Genomic DNA, 22,907 nt, shown 5'->3' with positions numbered 1-22,907 from the left:
CCTTGGGAAGTAAAGAGGTAGGTTTCTAGTCAATAGTAACTCCTAGGATGTTGATAGTGGAGGATTCAGCAATAGCAATGCAGCTGAATTTCAAGGGGCAATTTTTACATTCTTCTTTGTTGAAAATGGTCATTTCTTGGCAATTTTGTGTACAAAGATCACTTGCCACTTCTCAACCCAAACCAGGATATTGTGTATTTGTCCATGGATTGCTTCGGTATTGAGGAGCTTCGAATGTTGCTGAAAATTTGCAACCATGAGCCAACATCACCTACTTTTGACTTTATGATTGAGCGAAGGTCTTTGAAACAGCTGACAGCGGTTGGGCTTAAGACACTACCCGAGGAATTCCTACGGAAATATTCCATAGCTGAAGTGACTGACATCTAATACCACAGCAATCTTCCATTGTGCCAAGCATAACTCCAAATAAAAGAGAGTTTTGCCCTGATTCCCATTAATTCCAGTTTTGATTGAACATCTAAGCCAATCTCAGTCAAATTATTATCAAGGTCAGCTACTCTGGCCTCACCTTTAGAATTCAGCACTTCCATCCATGTTTGAACTATGGCAGGCAGAATCCAAACTGACAATCAGTGAGCAGGTTATTGATATACTAGTGCTGTGTGAAAGTACTGTTGATGACTTCTTCCATCACTTTACTGATGATTGAGAGTAGACTCAATCATCAGTGTGGGGCAGTTATTGGCCAAGTTGGATTTGTCTTTCTTCTACCTAAAGGATAATCTACTTAACCTTTCCCCATAATCTTCATTCCTGATACCATCCTAGTAACCTTCTCAACTAAGTGAGCCTTCAATGCCAGCATGACTTCTTTATACATGAGCAACAAATTGTTCATAGTATTCCAGGTGTGGTGGCTGACTACTGCCTTGCATAGTTTCAGCAAGGCCAGCACCTTCCTCTCTTTTATATTCCATTCCCTTTTGGACATATAAGCCAACAGTCTATTTCCATCACTAATACCTGCTGAACATGGATGCAAGCTTTTTGTATTTATGCTCGAAGAACCCCAAACTCCTTTTTTGCTGCAGTTCTCTGCAGTCTTTTTCATCTCTGAGACTTCCTATCAAAGTGTCGTCATGTTTTCCCATATTATAATCTATCTGCAAACTTTTTTCCTGCTCACTAAACCTATCAGTATCTCTTTGTAGACTCTTTATATCATCCTCATCATAGAGTCATAAAGACATACAACTTGGAAACAGACCCTTTGGTCCAACTCGTCCATGTCACCCAGATATCCTAACCTAATCTTGTCCCATTCGCCAGCACTGGACCCATGTCCCTCTAAATCCTTCCTATTCATCTACTCATTCAGATGCCTTTTAAATGCCACAATTGTACCAGTCTCCACCACTTCCTCTGGCAGCTCATTCCATACATACACCACTCTCTGCGTGAAAAAGTTGTCCCTTAGGTCCTTTTTATATCTTTCCCCTCTCACCCTGAACCTATGCCCTCTTGTTCTGGACTCCCCCAACCCAAAGGAGAGGCCTTGTCTATTTATTCTATCCATGCCCCTCTTAAATTTATAAACCTCTATAAGGTCATCCCTCAGCCTCCGACACTCCAGGGAAAACAGCCCCAGCCTATTCAACCTCACTCTATAGCTCAAAACATCCAAACTTGGCAACATCCTTGTAAATCTTTTCTGAACCCTTTCAAGTTTCACAACATCCTTCTGATAGGAAGGAGACCAGAATTGCATGCATTATTCCAAAAGCGGCTTAACCAATGTACTGCACAGCTGCCAACTCCTGTACTCAATCACTGACCAATAAAGGAAAGCATACCAAGTGCCTTCTTCACTATCCTATTAACCTGCAACTCAACTTTCAAGGAGCTATGAACCTGCAGTCCAAGGTTTCTTTGTTCAGCAACACTCCCTCGGATCTTATCATTAAGTGTATAAGGCCTACTCTGATTTGGTTTTCCAAAATGTGGCAACTCACTTTTTAAAGATTAAATTCCATTTGACACTCCTCAGCCTATTGGCCCATCTGATCAAGATCCCATTGAAATCTCGGGTAACCTTCTTACTGTCCACTGCATCTCCAATTTTGGTGTCATCTGCAAACTTACTAACTATACATCCTATGTTCAATTCCAAATCATTGATATAAATGATGAAATGCAGTGAACCTAACACTGAACCTTGTGGTACACCACTGGTTGCAGGCGTCCAGTCTGAAAAGCAACCTTCCACCAGCAACCTCTGTCTTCTACCTTTGAGCCAGTTCTTACTTGTCTTTCCAGCTATTTTTGTGTCATCGGGAAACGTGGCTATAGTCACAGAATCACAGCATTATTACAATGCAGAAGGAAACCTTTTGGCTCATTGTGCCTGCACTGGCTCTGTTATCTTGGGCTAATCTGCCTTTTCCCCATATCTCTACACACCACTACTTAGCCAAATAATCATTCAATGTATGTTCACTTCCCTCATCCAAGTCATTAATATATATTGTACATAATTGTGGGCCCAACACTGAACCACGTAGCCCACCACTGGTTATAGATTACCGTCCTGAAAAAAACACTCTTTATCCCAATGGTCTGTTGGTCCCTTATTTCATCTAGGGATCTAACTCTCCGACACATTTCCAGTTCATAGTCCCCCAACTCTATATGACCTGCTTTTACCTCCTTCCCCTTCATCTCATCTGGAGACCTACCCCACCCCCAACAGCCTCCCAGCTCACAGTTCCCCAACTCATTCAGCCCACTCCTCCTTCTTCCCATTGTGAAGTAGGGTCATTGTCTCAAAATGTTAACTCTGTTTCTCTCTGTATATGCAGCCAAACCACAGCAGTTTTGGTTTAATGTTTCAAACTTTCAGCATTTGCACTCCTCTGTTTTATTTCTGTGTCTTCTGTTAGCTAGTCAATCCTCTGTCAATGCTGATATACTACTCCCAACCCCATGGTCTGATGCTCGTCACCTTTGGAAGTATCCATGATGGATTAGGTACTTGGAACTTCTGGCTGAAGATTGTTGCAAATGCTCAGCCTTTTCATTTGCATTGATGTACTGCGCTCTCCAATCATTGTGCAAGGGAACTTTTGTGTAGCCTCTTCCTCCAGTGAGACATTTGGATGTGTACCACCAATCACTACTGGATATGGCAGGACTGCAGAGCTTAGATCTGATCCATTGGTTATGAAATTGCTGAGCTCTGTCTGTCTTTTTATGCCCATGTTGTTTGATACAAAATATTCCTGTTTTGTAGCTTCACAAAGTTGCACAAAATTTTTAATATGCCTGGTACTGCACCTGGCATGTCATCCTGCATTGTTCTTTGAACCAGAGTTGATCCTGTGACTTAATGTTAGTGATAAAATTGCTTATTAAGTGTATATATGCATGGGATGTGGGTTCAATGGCTTGGCCAGCATTTATTTTGCATCCATAATTGTCCCTTAAACTGAATGGCTTGTTGGAGCTATTTCAGAGGACAGATAATTGGTATTTCTAGATTTTTATTGGACTCAAGTTTCACAATCAGCTATGGTAGTATTTGAACCCATGCTCCCAGAGCATTAATCTGGGTCTCTGGTTTACTAGTCTAACAGCACTACCATTGTACCAACACCTCCACACTGGGAGACAGTGGATATGCAGAGCCACGAGGTTGCACATTGTGTTGAAGCACAGTTCGTCTACTGCTGAAGACCCACACGACTCTTTGATACTCAGTCTTGAGCTGCTAGATCTGTTCATTTAGTGACGGTGCTATACCACATGATTAAGCGTATTCTCACTATAACCCACAAGGACTATGCTATGCTATGGTTCTTACCGATACTGTCATGAACAGATGCATTTGCAGCTGGCACATTAGTGAGGATGAGATAAAGTATGTTATTTCTTTCTGTTTTTCCCACAGCTTCTAGCAGCTATGTCATTTAGGACTTGACTAGTTCCATCAGTAATGGCGATCATATTTACAAGCAATGTCCCAGATAGCGCCATTACCATTTCTGGTATTTACTGTCCCACAGTGGGACTGGCTCAGCATTTGTGATGGCATAGGAGTGCCCTGTGAGACGTCAACATTGACTCTGGACCCCATGAAGTCTCATGGCATCGGTTCAAACATGGGCATGGAACCTCCTATTAATTTACACTCCTTTGCTGATGAGTACAACTTGGAGGAAGCAGTGAGGGTGGCAAAGGCACAGACCATTCTGTTTATCGATTTTAATATCAATCACCAAGAGTGGCTTGCAAGGCCATTTCAAAGGGCCATTCAGAGTGAGCCACTTTGTTATCAATCTGGAGTCACATGTAGGTCAACCAGGCATAAGCAGCAGACTTTTCCTCCCTAGAGTACGTATTAACGTACATACTAGATTCGTTATTAGTGAATGAGATGGGTTTTTACAAAAATCAGCAATGTTTTTGTGGTCATTAGACTTGTATTTTCATATTTTTATTGAATTCAAATTTCATTGTCCTTGTTGTATGATTCAAAGCAAGGTTCACAGAACATGACCTGGATCTCTGGATCCTCTGCCGTATCTGCTCCCAGGAGGACCAGTTCCACCACAGCACACACCAGATGGCCTCCTTCTTTAGAGACCGCAATTTCCCTTCTCACATGGTTAAAGATGCCCTCCAATGCATCTCGTCCACATCCCGCACCTCCGCCCTCAGACCTCACCCCTCCAACTGTAACAAGGACAGAACCCACCTGGTGCTCACCTTCCACCTTGCCAACTTTCGCATAAACTAAATCATCTGCTGACATTTCTGCCACCTCCAAACGGACCCCACTGCCAGGAATATATTTCCCTCCCAAGCCCTTTCTGCCTTCCGCAAAGACCGTTCCCTCCGTGACTACCTGGTCAGGTCCACACCCCCCAACAACTCACCCTCCCGTCCTGGCACCTTCCCCTGCCACCACAGGAATTGCAAAACCTGCGCCCACACCTCCTCCCTCACCTCCACCCAAGGCCCCAAAGGAGCCTTCCACATTCATCAAAGTTTCACCTGCACATCCACCAATATCATTTATTGTATCCATTGCTCCCGATGCGGTCTCCTCTACGTTTGGGAGACTGGATGCCTCCTAGCAGAGCACTTTAGGGAACATCTCTGGGACACCCACACCAATCAACCACACCGCCCTGTGGCCCAACATTTCAACTCCCACTCCCACTGAGCCGAGGACATGGAGGTCCTGAGCCTCCTTCACGCCTGGAGGAAGAACGCCTCATCTTCCGCCTCGGAACACTTTAACCCCAGGGCATCAATGTGGACTTCACCAGTTTCCTCATTGCTCCTTCTCCCACCTCACCTCCAGTTCCAAACTTCCAGCTCAGCACTGTCCCCATGACCTGTCCTACCGGCCTATCTTCCTTTCTACCTATCCACTCCACCTTCCTCTCTGACCGATCATCTTCATCCTACCCCCATTCACCCATTGTACTCTTTGCTACCTTCTCCCACCCTCCTCCCTGACCTATCACCTCCATCCCCATCCCCATTCATCTATTGTACTCTATGCTACTTTCTCCCCACCCCCACCGTCCTCTCATTTATCTCTCCACCCTTCAAGCACTCTGCCTGTATTCCTGAAGAAGGGCTTTTGCTCGAAACATCGATTTTCCTGCTGCTCGGATGCTGCCTGAACTGCTGTGCTTTTCCAGCACCAGAGCTGAAAATGTGTTGCTGGAAAAGCGCAGCAAGTCAGGCAGCATCCAAGGAGCAGGAGAATCGACGTTTCGGGCATGAGCCCTTCTTCAGGAATCCTGAAGGGTGAAAGAAGTCTCTTCCGGAGTTTTACAGAAAGTGAGCAAGAACTTTTTGGAATTGGGAAACAAGGTGGGGTTGGGGTTGCCTTTGTCCTTGCAAAATGGGGAGATAATTGTCACAATAGTTCAACATTTACAATTGCCAGAATGGCTAAAATTCAATTGCAAATGAAGCTGCTTGAATTAGAGGCAATGGTCAAGGAAAAAGAAAGTGACAAAAGAAAAAGTAAAAGGAAGAAAAGCCCTGGCAGAAGAAAAACAAAGAGAGAGAGAGAGAATGGGAAAAAGAGAGATTTTTTTGAACTTTAGAGGTTGGAGCTGAAAACTCAAAATCGACCTAAAATGATAGGTGTAGAGGTGAAGCGTAGGAGTAGTGATGAGGATAGTGATTGCAGCCAAAGATCTGGTGGGGACTGTTTAAATATGCCCAAGCATTCCTAGGTTCAACGAGATGGATGCAGAAGCCTTTCTCGTTTCATTTGAGAAAGTAGCTAAACAAATGAAATGGCTGATGACCATGTGGTTATTGTTGATCCAATAACAATTGGTAGGTAGAGATAGTGAGGTATTTGCATCTCTATCAGAGGAAGTATCTGGGGTGTATGATGAGGTGATGAGATGAAAAAAGCTAACTTAAGTGCAAATGAGCTAGTACCAGGAATAGAGTCATAGAGATGGACAGCATGGAAACAGACCCTTTGGTCCAACCCGTCCATGTCGAACAGATATCCGAACCCAATCTAGTCCAACCTGCCAGCATGCAGCCCATATCCCTCCAAACCCTTCCTATTCATAGACCCATCCAAATGCCTTTTAAATGTTGCAATTGTACCAGCCTCCACCACTTCCTCGGGCAGCTCATTCCATACACGTACCACCCTCTGTGTGAAAAAGTTGCCCCTTAGGTCTCTTTTACATTTTTCCCCTCTCACCCTAAACCTATGCCCTCTAGTTTTGGACTCCCCGACCTCAGGGAAAAGACTTTGTCTATATATTCTATCCATGCCCTGCATGATTTTGTAAACCTCGATAAGGTCACCCCTCAACCTCCGACGCTGCAGGAAAAACAGCCCCAGCCCATTCAACCTCTCCCGAAGCTCAAATCCTCCAACCCTGGCAACATCCTTGTAAATCTTTTCTGAACCTTTTCAAGTTTCACAACATCTTTCCGACAGGAAGGAGATCAGAATTGCACGCAATATTCCAACAGTGGCCTAACCAATGTCCTGTACAGCTGCAACATGACCTCCCAACTCCTGTACTCAGTACTCTGACCAATAAAAGAAAGCATACCAAACGTCTTCTTCACTATCCTATCTACCTGCAACTCCACTTTCAAGGAGCTGTGAACCTGCCCTCCAAGGTCTCTTTGTTCAGCAACACTCCCTAAGACCTCACCATTGAGTGTATAAGTCCTGCTAAGATTTGCTTTCCCAAAATGCAGCACCTCACATTTATCTGAATTAAACTCCACCTGTCACTTCTCAGCCCATTGGCCCATCTGATCAAGATCTTGTTGTAATCTGAGGTAACCTTCTTCACTGTCCACGACACCTCCAATTTTGGTGTCATCTGCAAAGTTACTAACTGTACCTCTTATGCTCACATCCAAATCATCATGACGAAAAGTAGTGTACCCAGCACCGATCCTTGTGGCACTCCACTGGTCACAGGCCTCCAGTCTGAAAAACAATCCTCCACCACCACCCTCTGTCTTCTACCTTTGAGTCAGTTCTGTATCCAAACGGCTAGTTCTCCCTGTATTCAGTCTCCCATGGGGAACCTTGTTGAACGCCTTACTGAAGTCCATATAGATCACACCTACCGCTCTTCCCTCATCAATCTTTTTTGTTACTTCTTCAAAAAACTCAATCAAGTTTGTGAGAAATGATTTCCCTCGCATAAAGCCATGTTGACTATCCCTAATCAGTCCTTGCCTTTCCAAATACATGTACATCCTGTCCCTCAGGATTCCCTCCAACAACTTGCCCACCACCGATGTCAGGCTCACTGGTCTATAGTTCCCTGGCTTGTCCTTACCACCCTTCTTAAACAGTGGCACCACGTTAGCCAACCTCCTGATTTCCGGCACCTCACCTGTGACTATTGATGATACAAGTATCTCAGCAAGAGTCCCAGCAATCACTTCCCCAGCTTCCCACAGAGTTCTAGGATACACATGATCAGGTCCTGGGGATTTATCCACCTTTATGCATTTCAAGACATCCAGCACTTCCTCCTCTGTAATATGGACATTTTACAAGGTGTCACCATCTATTTCCCTACATTCTATATCTTCCATATCCTTTTCCACAGTAAATACTGATGCAAAATACATGTTTAATATCTCCCCTATTTTCTGCGGCTCCACACAAAGGCCGCCTTGCTGATCTTTGAGGGGCCCTATCCTCTCCCTAGTTACCCTTTTGTCCTTAATGTATTTGTAAAAACCCTTTGGATTCTCCTTAATTCTATTTGCCAAAGCTATCTCATGTTCCCTTTTTGCCCTCCTGCTTTCCCTCTTAAGTATACTCCTACTGCCTTTATGCTCTTCTAAGGATGCACTTTATCTCCCCTGTCTCTACCTTACAAATGCTTCCTTCTTTTTCTTAACCAAACCCTCAATTTCTTTAGTCATCCAATATCCCCCATACCTACCAACCTTTCCTTTCACCCTAACAGGAATATACTTTCTCTGGATTCTCGTTATCTCATTCCTGAAGACTTCTCATTATCCAGCTGTCCCTTTACCTGCGAACATCTGCCCCCAAATCAGCTTTTGAAAGTTCTTGCCTAATACCGTCAAAATTGGCGTTTCTCCAATTTAGAACTTCAACTTTTAGATCTGGTCTATCCTTTTCCATCACTATTTTAAATCTAATGGAATTATGGTCGCTGGCCCCAAAGTGGTCCCCCACTGACACCTCAGTCACCTGCCCTGCCTTATTTCCCAAGAGTGGGTCAAGTTTTGCACCTTCTCCAGTAGTACATCCACATACTGAATCAGAAATTTTTCTGGTACACACTTAAAAAAATTTCCTCTTCATCTGTACCCTTAACACTATGACAGTCCCAGTCTATGTTTGGAAAGTTAAAATCCCCTCCCATAACCACCCTATTATTCTTATGGATAGCTGAGATCTCATTACAAGTTTGTTTCTCAATTTCCCTCTGACTATTAGGGGGTCTATAATACAATCCCAATAAAGTGATCATCTCCTTCTTATTTCTCAATTCCTCCCAAATAATTTCCCTGGATGTATTTCCGGGAATATCCTCCCTCAGCACAGCTGTAATGCTATCCCTTATCAAAAAGGCCACTCCTCCTCCTCTCTTGCCTCCCTTTCTATCCTTCTTGTTGAATTTGTATCCTGGAACATTTAAGCTGCCAGTCCTGCCCATCCTTGAGCCATATTTCTGCCAGTCCCATGTTCCTAACCATGCCCTGAGTTCATCTGCCTTCCCCGTTAGGCCCCTTGCATTGAAATAAATGCAGTTTAATTTATTAGTCCTACCTTGTCCCTGCCTGCCCTGACTGTTTGACTCTCTTCTGTTCTCAACTGTACCAGTCTCAGACTGATCTCTTTCCTGACTATTTCCCTGGGTCCCACGCCCCACCTTACTAGTTTAAATCCTCCTGAGCACCTCTCGCAAATCTCCCTGCCAGTGTATTAGTCCCCTTCCAATTTAGGTGCAATCCGTCCTTGTGCAGATCACTTCTGCCCCAAAAGAGATTCCAATGATCCAAAAATGTGAATCCTTCTCCCATTCACCAGCTGCTCAGCCATTCATTCATCTGCTCTATCCTCGTATTCCTGCCCTCACTAGCTCGTAGCACTGGGAGTATTCCAGATATTATTACTCTTGAGGACCTCCTTTATAAATTTCTGCCTAATTCTCTGTAATCACACTTCAGAATCTCAGTCTTTTTGCTTCCTATGTCATTGGTTCCAATGTGGACAATGACCTCTTGTTGGCCCCTCTTCCCCATTGAAAACATTCTGCACCCTCTCTGAGACATCCTTGATCCTGGCACCAGGAAGCAACACACCATTCTGATTTTTCGCTGCTGGCCACAGAAACATCTGTCTGTACCTTAGACTAGAGAATCCTCTCACACAATTGATCTCTTGGAACCCGACGTACCCCTCGTTGCACTAGAGCCAGTCTCAATACCAGAAACCTGGCTGTTTGTGCTACGAGACAATGTTTTAGGAATCTAAGGAGGAAACCTGGTCAGATGTACATAGAGTTTGAAAGGATCAAACAAAGTAACTTTAATAGGTGGATAAAAGCATTGAAAATAAATTAAACATATGATGCTCTTGGAGAGACAATTATTTTGGAAGAGTTTAAAAATTCAGTTCCTGAAGTAGCAAGAACTCCGTGGAAGAGCGGAGTTAAAACTGTAAGTTAATAGTGGAAATGGCAGATTGGTTCAGAGTTGGTTCAGAAATCAAAGTTTGGCTTCTGACATCAACTTGGATCTGTGAGGGATAGAAATTGTGGAAAAGATAAATCCTCAGGTGGTAAAGGATAAGGAGATCTCATTGAAGATAATGAGGATAGTTTATCTCACAGTAAAAAAGAAACACATGAGGGGAAAAGAGAAGTTAAAAAGCTCAGGTACTTTCATTGTAATAAAGTAAGCCACATGAAGTCGCAGTGTTGGTGGTTTTAGAAAAAGCAGTGGAAACACAAATGTGGGAAAATAGCGTAAGCCAGTGAGCTTTGTTGAAGTGGTAAAGGAAAGCATAGTGGAAGCTAACAAGCTGCAGAAGAATGTACAACCTGATCAAGAGTTGGTTGAAAAGAAAGTGCGAGATCTCTTTAAAGAATTTGCTTGCATGGGTGGGGTTTACTCATGTGTGCCAGGAAGTGCAAGTAAAGAAATTTAAAATTAAAGAGATATGGGAACAAGTCAGTCTTTTATGGTGAGAGTTCAAAATATACGTAATTCAGAAGGAGTGTTGTCAGAAAAGGTGGTGATATTTGGAATTCATGGTGAGAAGAATAGTGATCCATTATATAAAGTGAGGTTGGAGAGTCTGGTGAAAAGTGGTGAAGTTGTGGTATGAATAATAGAGAAATTCTTGATTTAGAAATACAATTTATCCTTGGTAATGTTATAGCTCGATCACAGGTGGGAGTGATGACAACTGTGGTTGAAAAGACAGTGGAAAATCAGGCAACTAAGGTGTTACAGGAAGTGCATCCTGGGATTTTACCTGACTGTGTGGTAACAAGATCACATAGCTACAGATTGAACCAGGAGGAGAAATCACGGAATAAAGATAAGGAAGTTGAAGAACAATTACCAGAGACTATGTTTGATCAAATTGTTGAGAAAAAACAAGGACAGGTAGAGAACAAGATGAATATTTTTAGTTCAGAGAAGCGAGCTGAATTACAACAGAAGGATGAAACACTAAAGCAATTGTATCAAACAGCATTCACAGAAGTATAATCTGAATAAATCCCAGAATATTACTATCTTAGAAATGAAGTCTTGATGAGAAAACAGAGACTATTACATATTCAGGTGATGAAAAATGGGCAAAAGTTCATCAAGTTTTATTACCAGTGGTTGTAGAAAAGTGGTTTTGTGGGTAGCTCATGAGGTACCTGTGTAAGGTCATTTAGGAGAAAGGAAAGCTCTAGACAAAATGCAAAAACATTTTTTCTTGGCCTGGACTGCACAGATATGTGGTTGATTCTTACCAGATATGTCATACATGTCAGGTAATTGGAAATCTTCAGGCAGTGATAAAACCAGCATTCTTGATATGTATTCTCACATTTTAGGAACATTTTACAATTGTATTAATTGATTGAACAAAGAACAAAGAAAATGTACACCCTCCAAGCCTGTGCTGATCCAAATCCACTGCCTAAACCTGTCACCCAATTCCTAAGGATCTGTATCCCTCTGCTCCCCACCTACTCATGGATCTGTTCAGATGCACCTTAAATGAATCTACCATGCCTGCCTCTACTACCTCTGCTGGCAACGTGTTCCAGGCACCTACCACCCTTTGTGTAAAGTACTTTCTGTGTACTTAAACTTTTCTCGTCTCACCTTGAATGCGTGACCTCTCGTTATTAAATCCCTCACCCTGGGAAAAAACTTATCTCTATTTACCCTGTCTACACCCTTCATGATTTTGTAGACCTCAATCAGGTCCCCCCTCAGTCTCCTTTTTTCTAATGAAAATAATCTTAACCTACTCAACCTCTCTTCATAGCTAACACCTTTCATACCAGGCAACATCCTCGTAAACCTTCTCTGCACCGTCTCCAAAGTGTCCACATCCTTTTGATAATATGGCAACCAGAACTGTACGCAGTAATCTAGATGCGGCCGATCCAAAGTCTTGTCCAATTTTAACATGACTTGCCAGCTCTTATATTCAGTACCCTGTCCGATGAAGGCAAGCATATCATATGCCTCTTGACCACTCTTTCTACCTATGCAGTTCCCTTCAGGGTACAATGGACCTGAACTCCCAGATCTCTCTGCTCATCAACTTTTGCCAAGGCTCTTCCTACAGTATAGCTCGCTCTCGAATTAGACTTTCCAAAATGAATCACTTCGCATTTGCCCAGATTGCATAGGTTTGACCAGGTTCCACATGGTAAACTGGTTAGCAAGGTTAGATCACATGGAATACAGGGAGAGCTAGCCATTGGCTCAAAGATAGGAGACAGAAGGTAGATGTGGATGGTGGCTTTTTGGACTGGAGGCCTGTGACCAGCATTGTGTTGCAATATTCACTGCTGGATCTGGGTTATTGGGGAGTTTACCAAACCATTGACGAAGAGGGAAGTACTATGATTCCTGGGACTAACTAGCTTATATCGGAATTACGTACCGAATTTTAGCAATGTGGTTGATCCACTGACTGACTTATTGAAAAAGTGTAGAAACTTTCAATGGACGGACAAATCTCAGAAGGCATTTGACAACTTGAAAGCTGAGTTGGCCACTGCTCTGGCATTAGCCACCTAATTACTCAAAGCTATTCAAGGTGACTATCATAGAGTCATCAAGATATACAGCATGGAAACAGACCCTTTGGTCCATGCCGCTGAGATACTCTAACCTTATCTAGTCCCATTTGCCAGCACTCATATCCCTCTAAACTCTTCCTATTCATCTACCCATCCAGATGTCTTTTAAGTGCTGTAATTGTACCAGCCTCCACCACTTCCTCTGGCAGCTCATTCCATACACGTACCAGCCTCTGTGTGAAAACATTGTCCCTTTGGTCCCTTTTATATCTTTCCCCTCTCACCCTGAACCTATGCCCTCTAGTTCTGGACTCCCCCATCCCAGGGAAAATACCTTGTCTGTTTATCCTATCCATGCCCCTCATGATTTTATAAACCACTGTAAGGTCACCCCTCAGTCTCCGGCATTCCAGGGACTATTGATAAAAACTGATGTTGGCATTGGTGCTGTACTTTTTCGAGGAAGTGACAAGAAGATAGAAAGGCCTATTGGGTATTTTTCCAAAAAGCTGAATATTCAGCAACAGAAATATTCCACATCATATTTCACATAAATATGAGATGTTGCATTTTGGAAAAGCAAATCAGGGCAGGATTTATACACTTAACGATAAGATCCTGGGAACTGTTGCTGATGTAAGAGACCTTGCAGCGCAGGTTGATAGTTCCTTGAAAGTGGAATCACAGGTATGTACGATAGTGAAGAATGTGTTTTTTATGCTTGCCTTTATTGGTCAGTGCATTGAGTATGGGAGTTGGGAGGTCATGTTATGGCTGTACAGGACATTGGTTAGGCCACTTTTGGAATGCTGCATGTAATTCTGGTCTCCCTGCTTTAGGAAGAATGTTGTGAAACTTGGAAGGGTTCAGAAACGATTTACAAGGATGTTGCCAGGGTTGGAGGGTTTGAGCTTTAGGGAGAGACTGAATAGATTGGTGCTGTTTTTCCTGGAGTGTCGGATGCTGAGGTTTATTGAGGTTTATAAAATCATGAGGTGCATAGATTGGGTAAGTGGACAATGTATTTTCCCCGGGGATGAGGAGTCCAAAACTAGAAGGCATAGGTTTAAGGTGAGAGGGGAAAGATTTAAAAGGGACCTAAGGGGCAACGTTTTCATGCAGGGCGTGGGTGCATGTATGGAATTGCTGCCAGATGTAGTGGTGGAGGCTGGTGCAATGATAACATTTAAAAGGCAGCTGGATGTGTGTATGAATAGAAAGGGTTCAGAGGGACATTAGCCAAATACTGGCAAATGGGGCTAGGTCAGTTTAGGATATATGGTCACCGTGGATGAGTTGGACTGAAGAGTCTGTTTCTGTGCTGTACATCTCCATGACTCTAATTGAGAAGGAAACATTGAGTTTGGTGTTGGCGTTGTAATGTTTCAACAATTAAGTTGCTCAGGTTGTGTCTTAGACAATTGAATGTACTAAGCATAATCCCTAAACGTTTTGGAAAAAATTAAGGATAAGAATTCCAGGCTGTTTAGTTGAGCTTATTAATGCAGCCATTTAATTTTAAATTTATATACGTGGCAGGACAAGAAGCAGAATTGCTGACTCATCACGACTTTGATGAGTGGAGATGGAGATGTTTGGTGGTGGGAAGAAATGGATTGTAGTCCATTTCCATTAAATGCTTGCATGCTTAGAGTCAGTGTAATGTATATATATTGTAGTGCATTGATCATGTAAAAGTAAAGATTTTTAAAAGTGAAGCCATCTCTATATCGATGGTTTTCTTTTAAAAGGTTTGATGCCACTATAGCTTTAAGAGATGTATTTTAGCCTTTTTCTAGGAAGAGAGGTTGAGACATAAGTCAGAGCAATCTGGTCCAAACCAATAAAGTAAACAGTTTGTGAGGCCTTGGTTTTTTCTTTAAGATTGGAACAATAAAAGCAGCATGAATGGGGTGGGGGCAAGCATCCATAGAACTAGGATTTTAGTTTTAGCTTTTGAGGTTTGAAAGCTGCTATACAACTATCCCTGCTACAGCAAAACACTTGTGTTCTCTCTGAAAATTTTCTCTTGATGTTCTTTCCTCCTGGTCTGGAGAAATGTTACATGTGAGACAATCTATTTTACTGAATTTGTTATGGAGGGAATGATTTCTGTGGAATGCTGACAGAGAAGGGGAGGAGAAAGTATGTTTGGTGGTGGCCTCCTGCTGGAGGTGGTGGAAATGGCAGAGAATGACTTGTATCTTCAGAATTGCTTGTTGAAATAGCAAGCAACTGGGAGGTGACAAAATATAACCATACTTCAGTTCCATGTTTTGGCTCACAGACAAATCAATGTGGCCCATGTTTCTTAATGTAACCTAAACATGCTGACAATGAGAAACTAGATGGCTATGCCATGGAAGACAACACGTTTTGACGCTTAAGAAGAATAATTCTAGACTCAACACATTAATCCTCTTTCTCTCCACAGATGCTGCCAGATTGGTTGAGTTTCTCCACCACTTTCTGCCTGTTTCTGATTTCCAGTATCTGCAGTATTTTGCTTTTCATGTTTTGATCTACCTTGTGATTTATTCATCAGTTTATATTATTATTTTTAATTTCTTCATTGACATCTTTAGTTTCATCATGAACAAGATGGGCTGAATGGCCCCATTCTATGCGGTTTAGTTTGTATGGTTCTCTTGTTCTAACTGATGGAAGTATGAGCACTTCAAGTATATGTTAAGAGCATGGCTTATTGTAATGAAATATGTATCATTAAAAGGAAAAGTAAATTTAATAGTATTTTTAAGCAATACCCCAATGGATATTTGTTTCATTTTTAAGGTAAATTGTCAATATTTTAAAGAAAATAAATGATTGATTTTTTGAACTGTGTTTTTTACACTAGCATTGAAGTTATCCGCTTGGGCAGCAGCTTCTACATTGATTGGGATTCCAAAATGTATTACCCAAAGAAGGACACTCCTGCATTAGCACGTACGACAACATTAACTGAGGAGCTTGGACAGATCCAGTATATATTCTCCGATAAAACAGGGACCCTGACACAGAATATCATGATATTCAACAAATGCACAATTAATGGCAAAATGTATGGTAAGGAATTGCAACAAGTTTTTTTTTTACTTTTATTCATTTATATGGACTTTGCTGGTTCAGCCATTGCCATTGGGAAAGTGATGGTGAGCTGCCTTCTTGAACAGGTAGAATCCATTTGGCTTAGGTATACCTCTAATGCTGTTAGGGAGGAAGTGGGGTTGAAAAGTGTGGTGCTGGAAAAACGCAGCAAGCCAGCATCCGAGGAGCAGGAGAATCGACGTTTCGGGCATAAGCCCTTCTTCAGGAAATCCTGAAGAAGGGCTTATGCCCGAAACGTCGATTCTCCTGCTCCTCGGATGCTGCCTGGCCTGCTGTGTTTTTCCCGCACCACACTTTTCAACTCAGGTCTCCAGCATCTGCAGTCCTCACTTTCCCCCTGTTAGGGAGGAAGTTCCAGGATTTCGACCCTGTGACATTAAAGGAGTGGCAATATATTTCCAAGTCAGGATGGTGAATGGCTTCTCTGTCTATTCTATTCAGCCCACTAATGGTTTTGGAAAACCTCTATCAAATCACCTTTTAGTCTTCCTCTCGAAGGAGAAACAGTTCCAACTTCTTCAATCTGTCCTCATAACTGCAGTTTCTCATTTCTTGAATCATTCTTGTAAATTGTTTCTGAAATTCTGTAAATCTTTTTAATGTTTTCACATCTTTCCTATAATATGGTCCAGAGTTGCACAGAATTTTCCAGATCCCTTTTTTCATTTATTCATGGGATGTGAATGTTGCAGGTCTGCCAATATTTATTGTCCTCCATAATTGCTCTTAAAAAGGTTGTCGTGAGGGTCCTTCTTGAATTTCTAGAGTCCATGTTGTGTTAGTAAACCCACAGTGCTATTAGGGAGGGAGTTCCAAGATTTTGATTCAGCAACAGTGAAGGAGCAGTGATACATTTCTAAGCCAGGTTGTTCTGTACCTTGACAGGGAATTTGTAGATGGTACCCTGGTCTTTGTAGTTGGTAGCGGGCACAGATTTAGAAAGTTGAAGGAGCCTTGGTAAGTTGTTACAGTGTGTCATATATAGTACACATTGCTGCTACTGTGTGTCAATGATGAAAGGGTCGAATGTTTAAGTTGATGAATTGGGTGTCAATGCAGTGGGATGCTTTATTGAGCATGAATGGTGGTAAACTTCTTGAGTGTTATGGAATCATAATCTTCCAAGCAAGTCAACAGCATTCCATGTAACCGGACCTTCTTCCTTATAGATGATAGGCAGTTGTTGGGGAAAATGAGTTAATTATATGACAATTTCTGCTAACAGTAACTCCATGATGTTGAAGGTGGAGTATTTAATGATTACAATGTAATTGAATACCAAGAGGGGATGGTTCGGTTATCTCTGGATGGAGATGGTCACTGCCTGGCAATTGTTAGATGTAGATGTTACTTGTCTCTTGACACCCCAAAGCCTGTACTCTCCATATTTATATAAGTAATTCATACCCAATTAACCCTTAATCAGTATTTTAATTCCTGCTCCTTGTTCCATGAGGTCACAGGCATCCCTTTCGATCTTATTAGTTGATTTCATTCTTTTCTTTTTAAGTAAATTAATACATATATTTTACATATAAAATAAAAACAGACAAAACAAAATATACGAAATGACAATGTACAGGTACAGAATCCTTTATCCGAAATGCTTGGGACTAGCTGGTTTTTGGATTTTTTGAATTTCAGAATAAGTGACAGTTCAACGGTGGAATTTTGAAAAATCTTACTGAACAGCAGACTCACAGTGAGTAACAGGCCCTGAGACAGAATTGAGTCCTGCCAGTGCTGGGCCATGCCAGCATCGAGTGACATGCATCGAGTGGGTGTGGAGTTGGGTTAACTGTTGTGTGCCAAACAACCATGTAAATGAGATAAAAACTTCACAAGAAACCTTCGGATTTTGGAGCTTTTCGGATTTTGGGTGTTTGGATAAAGGGTTGTCTACCTGTATTCGTCATAGAGTCATAGAGATGTACAGCTTGTCCATGCCGACCAGCTATCCCAACCCAATCTAGTCCCACCTGCCAGCTATTCCCATTATTTTCTTTGCACATTAAAATTCTAAGTGTCCTTTTTCCATGATGCGCTACAGTTTCTTAGAGCTTGCTACTTCCTTGTAAAACAGTCAAATATCTGACTGCAGTTACCAACCCATTTCAATTTGGAGCTTTGTGTATTCACTAGCATCTGTTTTAAAAATGTGATATTGATCCTTAGTCATTTTTCATTCACATACTTTGTGGAATGTATGTTATTCCATCATGACTTAGTATTTGTGTAGAACTCAATGGGTATTGCTGCTGAATCCCTTACTGAAATTTCTTCCGATATTTTCACTAAGAAAAGCACTATATCTACCACCTCATCAACGACGAGGGTTTCTGTTGCTAAGGTACTTTTTCCTACTCTTTTAATCTTTTTAGCTTCCCAGACTAAAGGGTTACATTTACCTCCTTTTCCTACAAGAAAAATAATAAACACTCCTGTGCTTGAGAACTCATCACAGAGATTTGCATAAGAAGCATCACTGAAAACCAGTTTCATTTTCCTACTATTTCTCAGTAATAAATTTTTTTAAAAACTGCTGTGTTTTTAATTTTTTCAGTGTTTATTTTCCCAAATAATACCTTACACCCTGGGATTTTCCATAGTTGTACTCAACTCTAACACTGGCATCTGGCCTCTTTTGGGTGCCCAAGCAATTTGAGTATGAGCAGCATGGTGGCTCAGTGGTTAGCACTGCTGCTTTGCAGCACCAGGGATCCGGGTTCAATTCCAGCCTTGGGTGACTGTCTGCATGGAGTTTGCACATTCTCCCCTTGTCTATGTGGGTTTCCTCCCACTATCCAAAGATGTGCAGGTCAGGTGAATTGACCATGCTAAATAGTGATAGGTGCATTAGTAGGGAGTAGGGGAATGGGTCTGGGTGGGTTGCTCTTTGGAGGGTCGGTGTGGACTTGTTGGGCTGAAGGGACTGTTTCCACACTGTAGGGAATCTAATCTAATCTTCCCAGGCAAATCCTCAGTGTGTATTCCACAGATTCCCCATGAGCAACTCTCATTTGGAAGAACAACTCTGGGGTGTTATAGCAAAACAGGTGAGAAGCTAGGAATGCTATGTTGAGTAACTCACCTATTTGTCCAACATCTTTTTACTATCGATAAGACGTAGGTCAAGTAGGTGATGCAATACTCTCCATTTGCCGTGAGAGCCAGAATAGATCTGTAAAATGCAAATTACTTGATTAGTTTAGTTTTTTAATGAAGTAAAAGAGAAGTTAGATGAAAGGAAAACAAGGCACACTGTTTATGTGATTTTTTTTGAAAAAGACATTAACTGAGTATCACATTTAAATTTTAAAAATTGAGACTTATAAAACAGAAGGATCATTTTCACTTTGGTTAAAAGGTTGATAGAGATGTAAAAAACAGTGAGTTGTGGTCAATGGTTATTTTCTAATGTGGATGATAGTATGTGCTATTCCCAAAGGTTCAGTGTTGCAATGGCTGCTTTCTTGATGTATAAAATTAAGAGTAAAACTTTAAAATGTGCCAACATTTCTAAGTTTGGTGGTGTTGCTAACATCCAGGGTGACACCAATCAACTGTCATAGGCCATAGTTAGCAGAATTGGCAGTCAAGTTACAAATGGAATTGTAGGGAGAAGTGTGAGGTGATGCACTTTGGTAGAAGAAATATTGACCTGTATTATAAACTAAACTAAATAGTTTAGGATGTAAGCATAAGGAAGTTTGCCTTGTTATGATTCAGGTAGATATCTTTTTTAAAAAAATCAGTTTCCCAAACAACCACCCAAAATTCCTGCAAGAAAATATTTCTCATCTTAAGAAAGCATTGTAACAACCAAAATCAATATAATCAAATCAATACTTAAGAGGCAGCAAATACATCTAACTGAAGGAAGTGCACTTTTGTATGAATTAATACAATCAAGATATGTCTTATTATTTTAGTACACTTCTGTCAGATATGAAATATTACAATGGGAGGTGATGACCTAGTGGTATTATTGCTTGATTTATTAATCCAGAGATACAGATAATGTTCTGGGCACCTGAGTTTGAATTCTGCCATGGCAAACGATTTTATATTCAGTAAAAATCTGGAATTAGAAGTCTGATGATAACCATGAAACCATTGTTAATTGTTGGGAAAGCCCATCTGATTCACTGATGTCTTTTAAGGATAGAAACTGCTGTCATCACATGGTATGGCCTACATGTGACCTCCAGCAATATGGTTGATTCTTAGCTACCCTCTGGGCAATTAGAGATGGACAGTAAATGCTGTCGAACGGTGACGTCTATGCCCATGAATGAATAAAGAAAATTTCAAAGTTGCACCTAATTCCATTTGACTAACTTTTCCCTGCAGCACTATAGAACACAGAACATAGCACAATGAAGCACAGAACAGGCCCTTTGGCCCTCAATGTTGCGCCAACCTGTGAACTATTCTCAGCTCATCCTCCTACGCTATCCCGTCATCATCCATGTGCTTATCCAAGGATTGTTTAAATCTGCCTAATGTGGCTGAGTTAACTACATTGGCAGGAAGGGCATTCCACGCCCTTACCACTCTCTGAGTAAAGAACCTGCCTCTGACATCTGTCTTAAATCTATCACCCCTCAATTTATAGTTATGTCCCCTCGTACAAGCTAACGTAATCATCCTAGAAAAAAGACTTCCACTGTCTACCCTATCTAATCCTCATCATCTTGTATGCCTCTATCAAATCCCCTCTTAGCCTTCTTCTTTCCAATGAGAATACCTTTCCTCATAAGAGCTTCCCTCTCGACCAGGCAACATCCTGGTAAATCTTCTCTGCACCTTTTCCAATGCTTCCACATCCTTCCCGAAATATGGCGACCAGAACTGTACACAATATTCCAAGTGCGGCCGCACTAGCGCTTTGTACAGTTGCAGCATGATATTGCAGCTCCCGAACTCAATCCCTCTACCAATGAAACCTAACAAACCGTATGCTCACTGAGCTGGAAGGTTCATTTCCAGATGTTTCATCACCCTACTAGGTAACATCTTCAGTAGTGAATGTGTTGCTGGAAAAGCACAGCAGGTCAGGCAGCATCTAGGGTACAGGAGAATCGACGTTTCGGGCATAAGCCCTTCTTCAGGAATTATGCCCGAAACGTCGATTCTCCTGTTCCCTGGATGCTGCCTGACCTGCTGCGCTTTTCCAGCAACACATTTTCAGCTCTGATCTCCAGCATCTGCAGACCTCACTTTCTCCTCAAAAAACATCTTCAGTGGGCCTCAGGCATAGCACTGTACATGATTCCTGCTTTCTATTTATATGTTTGGGTTTCTTTGGGTTGGTGATGTCATTTCCTGTGGTCATTTCCTGTTCTTTTTCTCAGGGGGTGGTGGATGGGGTCTAACTCAATGTGTTTGTTGATAGAGTTCCAGTTGGAATGCCATGCTTCTAGGAATTCCCGTGCGTGTCTCTGTTTGGCTTGTCCTAAGATGGATGTGTTGTCCCAGTGAAAGTGGTGTTCTTTCTTATCTGTATGTAAGAGAGGGTCATGCCTTTTTGTGGTATGTTAGTGTTCATGTATCCTGGTGGCTAGTTTTCTGCCTGTTTGTCCAATGTAGTGTATGTTACAGTTCTTGCACGGTATTTTGTAAATGACATTACTTTTGCTTGGTGTCTGTATAGGGTCTTTTCAAGTTCATTAGCTGTTTTAGTGTGTTGGTGGGTTTGTGGGCTATCATGATGCCAAGGGGTCTGAGTAGTCTGGCAGTCACTTTGAAAAATAATGGGTACCCAATGAACAAAGTCCGCCGATTTCTCCGCAACAAACCCAAACAAGCAGACAAAACACATCCAGAAACCCTAGGCACTCTCCCCTACATCAAAGACATCTCGGAAATGACTGCCAGACTACTCAGACCCTTTGGTGTCACTAACCCACCAACACACTAAAACAGCAGCTAATGAACTTGAAAGACCCTATACAGACACCAAGTAAAACTAATGTCATTTACAAAATACTGTGCAAGAACTGTAACAAACATACATTGGACAAAAAGGCAGAAACTAGCTGCCAGGATACATGAACACTAACTAGCCACAAAATGACATGACCTTCTCTCACTAGTATCCATACAGATGAGGAAGGACACCACTTCGACTGGGCAACACATCCATCTTAGGACCAGCCAAACAGAGATATGCACGAGAATTCCTAGAAGCATGGCATTCCAACCGGAACTCTATCAACAAACACATCAGGTTAGACCTCATCTACCACCTCCTGAGAAAAAGAACAGGAAATGACATCACCAACCCAAAGATACCCAAACATATAAATAGAAAGCAGGAATCATGTACAGTGCTTTGTCTAAGGCCCACTGAAGATGTTACCTAGTAGGGTGATGAAGCGTCTGGAAATGAACCTTCCAGCTCAGCAAGCAAACCTACATCCAGAACCTCAACCTGAGCTACAAATCTTCTCAGAACTTGCTAACACCATATGCCTTCTTGACAGCACTATCAACCTGGGTGGCAACTTTCAGGGATCTATGTACATGGACTCTAAGATCCCTCTGCACATCCACACTACCAAGAATCTTTCTATTGACCAAGTACTCTGCCTTCCTGTTATTCTTCCCAAAGTGAATCACCTCACATTTAGCTGCATTGAACTCCGCTTGCCACCTCTCAGCCCAATTCTGCAGTTTATCCAAGTCCCCTGTAACATTCTTCCAACTCCCCTGTAACATTCTTCCACCGGCTTTAGTGTCATCTGCAAATTTACAATCCATCCACCTATGCCTGCGTCTAAGTCATTTATAAAAATGACAAACAGCAGTGGTCCCAAAACAGGTCCTTGTGGCACACCACTAGTTACCGGACTCCAGGCTGAATATTTTCCATCGACCACCACTCGCTGCCTTCTTTCAGAAAGTCAGTTTCTAATCCAAGCTGCTAAATCACCTTTAATCCCATGCCTTTGCATTTTCTCCAACAGCCTACCATGTGGAACCTTATCAAAGGTTTTACTGAAG

The 22,907-nt window shown here is 42.0% G+C and overlaps 1 protein-coding gene across 3 annotated transcripts in view; it reads left to right on the top strand.

Moving 5' to 3' along the window:
• LOC122548976 (phospholipid-transporting ATPase ID) overlaps window positions 1-22,907 on the top strand; it is a 272,266-nt gene that overhangs the window by 143,212 nt on the left and 106,147 nt on the right. For all 3 annotated transcript variants that reach the window (XM_043688030.2, XM_043688038.2, XM_087989438.1), the window contains one exon: window positions 15,649-15,857. In XM_043688030.2, coding sequence (XP_043543965.2) covers window positions 15,649-15,857 — 209 coding nt within the window. The remainder of the gene's footprint in view (window positions 1-15,648; window positions 15,858-22,907) is intronic.

This window comes from Chiloscyllium plagiosum, unplaced genomic scaffold, assembly GCF_037043375.1.
Source record: "Chiloscyllium plagiosum isolate Xiang-an unplaced genomic scaffold, Cpla_swu_hap1 HiC_scaffold_1, whole genome shotgun sequence".
NCBI lineage: Eukaryota > Metazoa > Chordata > Chondrichthyes > Orectolobiformes > Hemiscylliidae > Chiloscyllium > Chiloscyllium plagiosum.
This window is presented reverse-complemented; position numbering and strand designations above follow the sequence as displayed.